This window comes from Artemia franciscana, chromosome 17 (assembly GCF_032884065.1).
Source record: "Artemia franciscana chromosome 17, ASM3288406v1, whole genome shotgun sequence".
In the NCBI taxonomy this organism is placed as follows: Eukaryota; Metazoa; Arthropoda; class Branchiopoda; order Anostraca; family Artemiidae; genus Artemia; species Artemia franciscana.
This window is the reverse complement of record NC_088879.1, coordinates 26,855,100-26,867,300: the sequence shown is the minus strand read 5'-3', so window position 1 is coordinate 26,867,300 and position 12,201 is coordinate 26,855,100. Positions and strand designations below refer to the sequence as shown.

The following is a 12,201-nucleotide window of genomic DNA, read 5'->3' as shown; positions in this document are numbered from 1 at the left end:
ATTATGCCAATGTAGTTCAGTGCTGTCATTAAGGAACTTACGTGTAGTGAATTGCCGCTCTCCATAGACACCATTTATAAACATCCCGAGACAAAAAAAGCCCTGTTCTAATGAACAAACTTTTACAGATCTTATTTAAAAACGTGCATCTTTGATACTTTTTACCGTATTAATGGGGAATCATGATTGTGTGTTTAGTATAGGTTAAACTAAAAAAAGACAATACCAAATTTTCTGTAAAAACAGGATGGACAGGAGGATAACTGTTAAAAAGGAGATGTTCCTTCGAAAGGTGGACTTCTTGTGACCCAGAAAAAATGGTGTCTTTCAAGTTCCGGATGTAGGAGCATAAGTATTCATAGAAATTCCTCACCTTGACCTCTAAAGTTATCTTTTTGGCTTCCCACATTAATGCTAACATCAAGGTAAGCTTTGGAGACTGTAGATCAACAAAGTTTTTAAACTTAGCATAGTTTGTTAATGTTTTGAAAAGAAATGGTGCTAGATTTATATTTGAAGATTTATAAAGAAATAGTTAGACTGAAGAAACAATTGTCTTGTTCTAAGTAAAATTTTAATGAAGTTCTAGGAACTTCATATACCATTCTTTCCTACTTATGTCTCAACCTCTAGTGAGCGTGTCTTGCTCTGACCAAACCAGAGATATTGGTCAATAATTTTCATCCCTACTAGCCTGCATATTCCAGTTTTGCTTCACCTCCTTCCTCAATTTTTTTTTTGCGGTAAACTATGTTTCTTCATTAAAGAATATAAATAAACGGTGCTAAAATGGGCAAAAGTGATGTGTAATCAACCACAGAGATTTAACTTTCGCTACGAGGGGAGGGGCTTCATCCATTGTGAAAACTTTTGCATAAAAACTTGACGTCTTCCAGTCGTTTGCGCTTAGAAAACTTCCCCCCATCGCTAAATTTTTAAACTAGATCCGAATAAGAATAAATATAAATCACTCTTAAAGAAGTTAAGTTTAATTAATTTTTATTATCTAGTCACCATGACAATCATTGTCAGTAGAGGTAGTACCGTCTATTTATCACATAGAAACACGCACACCGATAAAATTGATGCCCTGGATAATGTGAGACTCTTTACTAGATTAACACAATTACACGCCACTTTTCTCATCAAAAAATGTTAAGAGCTATAGAGCTATGAACGTTACAGAAAGTAAGAAAAAAAAATCCTTTATATTAATCTAGGCTTAACACGTACTCATTCCCGCTAATTACAGTACTTCATCTTTTACGCTTGATTTTCACTCACAAGCCTTTAATCATTTTGTTCTCATTTTTGTGTTTTTGGTAAAGGGGGGTAAAAGTAAACAAATTAAAATTATTCAGGGGTAGCTCTGTAGCGATGCCTAAGTAAAGAGTCATATACCTTTAGTGTACTATACATTTTTTTATCCCCTGGCTATTCGAATGGAAGGGGTGGACGTAAAAACTTCAAAGGCAGTTCATCCGATTGGAAACTGAAAATTCAAGTGCCGTTTTTAAGAGTCGAGAGCTATTGAAAGATTATTCATAACATTCAAAAAGTTTAATGAGTGTATAACAGGAGCATCAAGGCCCCTAGTGCACACGGCAGAAACAACGCAAATTTCAAATTGTTTGCATGATGATTTAAGGGAATATGTTTGATATTCGGTGTGCGATTGACTCGAAACCTTCAGAAATCTCCCTAAATCCCCTATGATATCGGACAAATATTTTGAGACATTATTTTTGTTTAGAAACATCGTAAGTTCAATAAGTATGGCTCCGGGGTCAATGTTACCTCACAGCTTCAGGGGCAACAACCCTAGATTATGCAGATTATTGGTTACTCACTCTTAAGTTTTAGTAGAAAGGGTAACTGTGTTTGTTCTTGGTTTTCCGATCAGCTAGGAGCTCTAAGGGATTGTTAACTAGACAATGATGCCCTAAGTTTCTCAAGGGTATACCCTGGAAACAAAACAGATACCTGAGTAATCCAAAGACGCTATATGTACCAAAGTTTTCAAATTATCTCCAATACCATTAGAATGACTTCGGTTGGACTTGAAACTTACAGGGACTGTAAGAGGGGGGGGGACAGGTGCGTGGGCCTCAAATTTTAACTTTAGGGAGGGAACAGAGGTATAAAAAAAGACATACTTATACAGGCAATCCATGAAGCTATGCAGATCAAAGTAGCAAAGTAATTCAAAAGACGCTATGTGATATCAGGTTTTCAATAACGAATCTGCAGAATATTAAGAATGACTTTGCGCCACAGCTTTTTCATTGACATGCGATCAATGAGGAGTATATACAATGACCTGGGAACGGATTTGGGCATCAAATTGAAATTTTCTGGGAATGTCAGGGGGTAGGTGAAGCAGAAATTTTGAAATGGGGAAGGGGTAGGTCAGAGATAAATTAAAAGAAACTGTGTGCGCCCAAGTCATCGAAATAGCATTTCTTTAATATATTAGGAACGGCTTGTGGTAGCAAGTTGAAACTTTCAGGCAGAGTTGAGGCGAGGGGGGACAGGTGGCCACCTCTAGGTTATCAAAATACCATACCTGCACTATCTAGGAGTGGCAAACAGTATTGAGCGAAAACTTTCAGGTATCAATAGACAAGAAAGGAAGGAGGGTAGGGGACTTCAGATTTCGTGTTAGGGAAGGGACCAAAAAATGTTTTGTCTGCTGTCAACTAACATTTAAACTGAAATCCGATATAGGACTTAAATTTATTCTTGGTAAAGTGGTGAAGTAAATAAAAAAAAATTGTTAAGTTATCAAAAAGCGTATCTGTGAGATTTTGGGAACAGCTTGGGGGATCAAACTAGAACTTTCAAGGAGTTGGACCAAACGGATCTTGAATATTAGGCTATGGAAGGGATCAGGGAAGGGCTTGTGTCTCGAATTTGCCGAAAAGTTTTGGAACTTTAAGCCCCTTAAGACAAGAATCTATTCAGAGTGAAATAGTTATGTAGGTTGTAAGACACTACATGCATTCAAGTTAACAAAATGGCACATTGCAACGGCTTGGAGAAGTGGTTTAGGAGAAACTGGTTCACAAAAAGGTCATAAACTGGTTTGAAAGAGGAAGTTCAAACGTTAAAAAGGTTTCGGACGGTCAAGTGGAGCTAAAACTTGGGATCGAGGGAAGCGGCAGATCTAAATCTAAAGACCCATTTGTGTCAATAATCAAAACAGCATACCTGCAATATCCAGGGAGCGGTTCGGTAGGACGCAGTTGAAATTTTCTGGTAGTATGGGAACGGGGGGGGGGGATCTTCTAATTTCGCGTTGCGGACGATAAAAATGTTTTGTCTCTTATTCACCCAAGAATTTTTGCACTATAAGCTCCTTTGGAAACCAGAACCAATTCAAGTATAAGTAGCAAGGTAAAGCAAAGACACTACGTGGTGCGATGTTAAAGAAAAATAGCGTATCTGCTGTATCTTGTGAGTAGCTTGGGGCATCAAATAGAACCTTTCAGGGACTGTTAGGGGGTCAAGTGACCCCAAATTTTGGTTCCGGATGGATGAACGAAAAAGCGATAGAGGGGGGGGGGTTAACAATACTTCCTCAAACTCCCTAAATGCTAGTACACTATAAACCCCTATGGAGCCTATAATCTATTCATGATTTTGTAGCGAATGAAATCAAAATGTTGTACATCAAATATGTTGAAAATGGCTTTTGGGAACACGTGAAGACTATCCAAGAATTTTTTAGGGAGGGGAAGTGGACAAACCTTGACTTGAGGGTATAAGTCTAAATTTCTCATCCTCCTACTTCTAATCCAGTAGCAATATAGACCACAAGAAACAACGTGCGCCCAGGGTGTCTAAATAAGGCTCGTCTTTGGTTTTAATGTGACTCCTTATTTTCTTTGAGAAGCTTATTTTTTTGTAAAACATTTCTCAAAAATTAATTTTGTCCGTTTCTAATCGGGATAGTTCTATTATTGATGATGTTAGGAATATTTGTAAAGCTTTTCTTTTGGCTCTTCTGCTTGAGAATCAGAATATTGGTTTGTAACATGAAATCTGGAAAAAATTTGACAAATCAAGTCGTTCGCGGTTGGGGTTGGAGGACGTCATAAAGAAAGATTTAAAGGAAATGGGAACTTCCTGGGAGGGTGTTAAGAGGGAGCTTTAAATGGATTGAGCTGGAGGAGGAGCATGCGTATCTGTGTTGGCCTCAGGCAGCTTGGTTCTGCGGTGAGTTGTTAGTAGTAGTACTAGTTAAAAATTTTGATCAGCAGCAGTTTTCTGCAAAAAACTTTAATGTTAGTACTACTAGATAATTTCGGATAGATGAAGAAGGGGATTCTTATTCACAAGAAGTTGAACATTGCATAACTTTGACTCTTCAGCAGGGCTTAAGCCATTTTGAGGCATATCCTGTAGACACCATTGAACTTACACGCATTTTAATCTACTTTTTTATTAAAAGTCTTTTCATGTTGCATAATGTTGTCTTTTTTTCTTCTTAATAAAAGCCTTTCAAGGTCATTTTAAAAATATTTTTGTTATGATGTCTTAAAAAATTCGGCAAAACTCATGACTTCATGAACCGATCCAGTCAAATCTGTTTCCTTAGTTTTTTGTCTTAGTTGATGCTCCCTTCGTTTTGAAATTTCGAGTGACATATCTACATGGCCAACTGAATCCAAATGAAGCCACATTGTAATTTTTTGCACAAAGAATCGATATAACCTACCGTGAAAATCTCATCTACCCTAAAATTTTCACTTCGATAGGAGAAAAGTACTTTTTGGCCCATTTTAGGATTCCATGAGTTGATAAAACCCACTTTTCTAATTTTTTGACTATTCGAACAAATTTGGGACTGTTTTTGAGCGTCTCTAATCAACACAACATTCCCCCCTCCCCATTTTTCAATCTTCCTTGTCTCTCTCTCAATAGATCTTGTAAGTCTGAGCCGATACGAGAAAAAAATTGTTGACCCAGCTTAACGTGTCACATATAGATAGAGCCAATCTTCGAAATGTCTTATTTTTATTGAGATCTAACTGGCCTTATTTACATGCCATATAAGTAACAAAACTATAAGGAAGAATGAAAATTGGGTCTGATTTTCGGTCAAGGGAAACATGCCATATAAGTTACAAAACTATAAGGGACGAAATAAAATTTGGTCTGATTTTCAGTTAAGGGAAACGTTGAAGACAAAATAAGTTTAAATTTGTTTTTGAATAGGGGTCCACCTGGCCAACAAGAACATGAATATTATTTCCAGATGCAGAGGCGAAATTTAAGGTCTCCCTCTTGTGCATCCAAAATCTTATAGTCTTTCTCTCTAGCAAGATCAAAAACATTCAAAGCCAAGTATTGAGCTGACAAAAGCATTATGAGTCTTTGCTCATTGGAAGAAAAATTTGGATCCTTTTCTATAAGAGCAATGAGCTCATTTTTGTCCGCGCATAAGGGTATACTTGACCCAGTAGCTTACGGATATAAGTTTCAACCTTTTAAGAAAAAATTGCTGGTCTTTTTTCGGAAGAACCCAAATTCGAACGACAAATATATTGGGGGACCTTAAATTCCTTATCCCTTTCCTGCAAATGAATATTGCAGTCCCCCTGCCCTCCCCAAACACTCCCTGACAGTTCTAACTTGACCACTACGCTCGTTTCCGAGAAAATTACAGCTACGCTATTTTAGTAGCCTAGGTTTACATAGCCTACTGTCTTTTGATTTACCTCGCTACTTCACGAAGAATAGATTCAAAGTTTTACTAGAGCTAACAGGCCCAAAACTGCTAAGTGGCTCGGAGAAACCCATTTGTTGGCCCCCACATCCCTTCTTTCTAATAAAAATGTGAAGTCCCCTTGCCTCTTCCTTCAAATACTCAAAAACTTTTAGCTCGTTCCCCATAGCCCTCATAACCCCCAGTTCCCGATGCGTTGCAGATAAAATTTTGATAACCTGGATACATGGTTTCTTTCAATTTGATTTTGCCCATCCCTCAAGTCAAAAATTGAGGTTCACTAAGCCCCCAAGACCCCCTAAAATTTTTAAACAATACCTCAAGCTGTCGCTGAGGTAAAGTAAACACGTTACTTTGATAACCTGGCAGCACATGGTTTCCTTAGGTTTACATCATTACTTCAAAGGATGATATTCTAGTCCGAAAGGGGTTGATAGTACCAGAAAATTCTGATAGTGCCGAAAGGGGTGAAAGAAAATATTAAATCCGTCACCTCTACTCTCTACTCTCAACACAAGATTCAAGGTTCACTTGTCCCACCCAAATTTCCCTGTAAGTTCTTGATTGATCCTCACAATCATTCTTAGTATAATGCAAAAAAAGAGTTTCACTGGTACATTCTCAAACCTTTTAACACAATAGTTCATAACCGGCGTTTTTACATTTTGGTTTCCCAAAGTGTAATTGAGTCGCTTGGATTTTGTTTTTGTTTTAGCTGAACGGTTTCTCAAGCACAATACGTGCTAAATTTTTTTCGAACTATGATTGCATTCTTATGGGTTATGTTTTATTTTTCAGTTTAAAGGTTCATTTTTTAAAGATGATGTTTAGGGTATAATGGAATGCTAGGTAATTAAATTAATCCAGAAAACAATGCCGAATAAAAATAAATTAAAATAATTACTTTTAATATAATTACTTTAGCATTATTAATTCAAAAATATAAGTATGACCTAATTTAAAGCCAAAGAGTTCAAAAACTATCCTCAAAGCCAAAACTCTATCTTTTCATATTAACTGTGTCGGAGCAGAGAAAGAAAATTCTATATGTAACTTTCACAAATCGACTAAAAGCAGAGATTACTTATAAAATATTATAAAAACACGCTTTTACACCAAAAGATAAGACTAAGTGATTTTCAAATGGTTTAAACCACTTATTCCATAGTGTTCAATATTACATATTAACCTCTATTGGCAGCTTTTTGATATATATATATATATATATATATATATATATATATATATATATATATATATATATATATATATATATATATATATATATATCTATATTCTATATATATAAAAATAAGTTGTCTGTCTGTGGATCTGTGGATCAGGTGACGTCATGTTTCTGTGTCGGCTGACGTCATGAAATTAGTTGTCAGGTGACGTCATGTTTCTGTGTCGGCTGACGTCATGAAATTAGTTGTCGTCATTTTTTCTTTGACGGTGACGTCATTCAAGTTATATAAGACATATGTTCACGTAGAAATCTATTAATGTTTAAGTTTACAATGACTGATGAAGATGCTCAAAGAGTCTATGCTAAAAAACTTGCTGCTGATAGTTCCTCGGCACGCTTTCTTTTTTGACTTTCTCTATCAGCAGCAAGTTTTTTGGCATAGACTCTTTGAGCATCTTCATGAAGGTCCCAGGTTCAAATCCTGGTTAGGCTAAAAAAGGTAAAAATCTAAAAACTAAAAAAAAAACTGAAAAAACTAAAAAAGGCAAAAACTACAAAAAAAACTAAAAACTAATAAAAAAAAATTAAGAATAAAAATAAAAAAAAAATAAAAAAGATAAAAACTAAAAAAAAAGTAAAAAGAAAAAACGAAAAAAAAAACTAAAAAAGCTAAAAAAAAGGTAAAAACCAATAAAAAACTGAAAAGAAAAAAAGGAATAAAACTAAAACAATTTTCATCTAAAAAACTAAAAAAAACTAAAAAAGGTAAAAACTAAAAGAACTAAAAAGAAAAAAAAACTAAAAAAAGGAAAAAAACTGAAAAATAAAGGAGAAAAAGAAAACTAAAAAAATATAAATAAAAATAAAAAAACTAAAAAGATAAAAACTTCAAAAAAAACTAAAAAGAAAAAAGAAAAAAACTAAAAAACCTAAAAAAAAGGTCAAAACCAATAAAAAAAACTAAAAGGAAAAAAAGGGAAAAAATTAAAAATTTATTTCATCATATACCAATTCAAAAACGAATGTATACCGGGATGACGACCGGGACACAGGAAATATAAATGACACAACTACAACGGGGACGCCGGGGGGCACAGGGGGATATAAATGACGACCAGGACACCGGGACACAAGGAATATAAATGACGCCCGGGACACTCAAAGAGAAATCAGAGACTGGGACACCGGGACACAAATGACGACCGGGACACAGGGAATATAAATGACGACCGGGACACAGGGACATAACTACAAAGGGGACGCCGGGGTGCACAGGGGGATATATAAATGACGATGGCGACTCAGGGAATGGTCGATTAGCAATCACCATCAACAAAGCTCAAGGGCAATCATTAGAATCATGAGGTATAGATCTGAATACGGATTGTTTTCCCATTGACGATTATATGTTGCATGTTCAAGAGTCGGTAAACCTGACAATCTATTTATATGCACAGACAATGGGACAGCAAAGAATGTTGTATATTCGCAAGTTTTACGTAGTTAAAAACATATATATATACATATATATATATATATATATATCTATCTATATTCACAGGTGGGACATAGGGACACAACTACAATGGCGCGTAACTAATATGGCGCGTAACGACTTACGCGCGCGGGGGGGCTTGGGGGGGGGGCGAAGCGCCCCCACCATATATATATATACCATATATATATATATATATATATATATATATATATATATATATATATATATATATATATATATATATATATATATATATATATATATATATATATATATATATATATATATATATATATACCACCATATATATATATATATATATATATATATATATATATATATATATATATATATATATATATATATATATATATATATATAATATATATATATATATATATATATATATATATATATATATATATATATATATATATATATATATATATATATATATATATATATATATATATATATGTATATATATATATATATATATATATATATATATATATATATATATATATATACTAGCTGTTGGGGTGGCGCTTCGCGCCACCCCAACACCTAGTTGGTGGGGGCGCTTCGCGCCCCCCCCAAGCCCCCCCGCGCGCGTAAGTCGTTACGCGCCATAATAGTTACGCGCCATTGTAGTTGTGTCCCTATGTCCCACCTGTGAATATATATATATATATATATATATATATATATATATATATATATATATATATATATATATATATATATATATATATATATATATATATATATATATATATATATATATATATATATATATATATATATATATATATATATATATATGGTTTTAACTACGTAAAACTTGCGAATATACAACATTCTTTGCTGTCCCATTGTCTTTGCATATAAATAGATTGTCAGGTTTACCGACTCTTGAACATGCAACATATAATGGTCCATGGGAAAACAATCTGTATTCAGATCTATACCTCATGATTCTAATGATTGCCCTTGAGCTTTGTTGATGGTGATTGCTAATCGACCATTCCCTGTCCCGGTGTCCCGGTCGTCATTTACATCCCCCTGTTTCCCCCGGTGTCCCCGTTGTAGTTGTGTCCCTGTGTCCCGGTCGTCATTTATATTCCCTGTGTCCCGGTCGTCATTTGTATCCCGGTGTACCGGTCTGTATATACATTCGTTTTTTAGTTTTGTTTTTCTCCTTTATTTTTTTCCTTTTTTTTTCTTTTTTAATTTATTTAGATTTTTAGATTTTTTAGTTTTTTTATTAGTTTTTAGTTTTTTTTTCTTTTTAGTTTTTTTGTAGTTTTTACCTTCTTTTTAGTTTTGTTAATTTTTTTTTTACTTATGTCCTGGTCGTCATTTATACTCCCTGTGTCCCGGTGCTTTGTTGATTGCTAATCGAACATTCCTTTTGTCCTGGTCGCTTTCTCTTTGAGTGTCGTCATTTATTTTAGCTTATTTTTCAGTTTTTTCCTTTTTTTTAGTTTTTTTTTATTTTTTATTGTTTTTAGTTTTTTACCTTTTTTTAGTTTTTTTAGTTTTTTAGCTTTTTTACTTTTTTTATTAGTTTTTAGTTTTTTTTGTAGTTTTTGCATTTTTTTAGTTTTTTCAGTTTTTTTTTTAGTTTTTTATTGGTTTTTACCTTTATTTTAGCTTATTTTTCAGTTTTTTCCTTTTTTTTAGTTTTTTTTAGTTTTTAGTTTTTTTAGTTTTTTACCTTTTTTTAGTTTTTTTAGTTTTTTAGTTTTTTAGCTTTTTTATTTTTTTTATTAGTTTTTAGTTTTTTTTGTAGTTTTTGCTTTTTTTTTAGTTTTTTTAGTTTTTTAGCTTTTTTATTAGTTTTTAGTTTTTTTTGTAGTTTTTGCCTTTTTTTAGTTTTTTTTAGTTTTTTAGCTTTTTTATTTTTTTTATTAGTTTTTAGTTTTTTTTGTAGTTTTTGCCTTTTTTTAGTTTTTTCAGTTTTGACGTCACCTGATCCAGTTTTTTCAGGTGACGTCACCTGACACATCCATCCATCCATCCACAGACAGACAACTTATTTTTATATATATAGATATATATATATATTATAGCAACAGAATAATTATAAATTCCTTTTACAAGCGATATGTCATTATAGTTATGTGTAGTCTATACTGCACTCTTAATGTTTTTGCGAATTTTATTCAAAGATCATGAATATATTTACATAAATGTAAATGATATTCAACGATGCCCCCTCTCCTCAAAACCCACCCGAAAATTTGAAATAGTGCTTTAAATAAACGTGAATTGTAAAAAAAAACTTTAACGTTTGAAGTTATTGAAGTTTCGGGCAAAATGACAACTAACTGCACTTTTAGCTCTAAAGTTCAAGAAAAGGTTATTTTACTCACCCTCTTGCTCGTTATCTATCCCATAGTCCTGGTCATAATTGTCCCCATCATAATTTTCATCAGGGTAAATATAATCCTCGCCATCCTGAGGCTTAGCCACTGATAGCGTCACTAACAAGCCAAGCACCAGGGCACACCACAGGGCGCGTCGCCCCACCATGGCGGCCTATCACTCTCGTCTTAATTATACCTCTATTGCACCATAGAACGGTGCTTAATTACGACACATAAGCTGGTCACTATCTAACAGTAGACTGCTACTGGCAAAGGGACTGGAATGGCCGCGAGCGCTTGCTGGAGACGGCACTAATCCAAAAACCACTCCTGGAAAAAATCTAATTTTTGAATTAGACGTTATATTTTCTAAGTTTAAGATACTATAGAAACCAGTCACAATTCTTCAAGCATGGCTCGTTGAAATGTCTCCACACTAAATCCAACGTTAGTGCCAAAATTTATTGGGAGGACAGGGAAGTCTTTCTCCTGGCTTTTCAATATTAATTTTGAGTTTTTCTAACTTGCGTGCTTTGTATACATTAATTTCTTTGCGTTAGACCATATTTTCCAGCGAATTGACTAAACCCTGCTGCCAGGTTTTTAGCATTTTGGAGAGGGGGAGGGGGAGCAATTGACTCCTTTGCCTATCCCAGTGAGCCGTCATCCGCTTAATGAGATTTAATTGAATCCTATGCATAAGAATGTCTTTAAGATCTGGTTCTAATATACTGGTATACATTTAGAGTTTTATTATTTCCTGGATTTTACAGACCATTTATATATGACACTGGATTTGACCATTATATATGAATTATTGTTGCCAGTGAAGGAATTATTGTTTGGATCAGAAGTCTAATAAATAAGAGGAATTACTTTGGGCGAGAGAAGGGGGAGGGGAGAGTAGTAGATAAATGATGCGGGAAGGTAAGCTAAACGCTTTGAATGGAACTTATTCAGAGATTACAGAATTAGGGGGGATGAGGGTTTTGCCTACAACCCTTGCCGTGAGGGTTGTAGGGGGATTGCCATCCACAGAGACATAATTTCCGGACCTTTCCACTACGTTGAACAAAATGGCTATCTCACCATTCTGATTGGATCCGTTTGGAGAGGTGGACGTTGGAGGGGGCTTAGTTACCCTCCACTCACTTTCGACTATTAAAAAGAGCAACAACCTTTTCCATTTCCAATTGAATGAGCTCTTTTTGAAGTTTCTACGAAAACAAATGTCCATCTCAAAATCTCTATCAGATACATTTCGGGAAAATACACGATGGAAGGGTATCCATCCCTAATCACTCTGAGTCTGAAAAAGGTACTAGAACATCTGATTTCCAATCAAATGAGCCCATTCTGGAGTTTTTACGATCACCCTTTCTATGTATACCCCCAGGGGATAACTTATAAC

The 12,201-nt window shown here is 34.4% G+C and overlaps 1 protein-coding gene across 2 annotated transcripts in view; it reads right to left on the bottom strand.

Moving 5' to 3' along the window:
* LOC136038080 (collagen alpha-1(I) chain-like) overlaps positions 1-11,068 on the bottom strand; it is a 117,894-nt gene extending 106,826 nt beyond the window's left edge. For both annotated transcript variants that reach the window (XM_065721078.1, XM_065721079.1), the window contains exon 1: positions 10,797-11,068. In XM_065721078.1, coding sequence (XP_065577150.1) covers positions 10,797-10,956 — 160 coding nt within the window. In that variant the 5' untranslated portion in view covers positions 10,957-11,068. The remainder of the gene's footprint in view (positions 1-10,796) is intronic.
* Between the last annotated feature and the right edge of the window lie 1,133 nt (positions 11,069-12,201).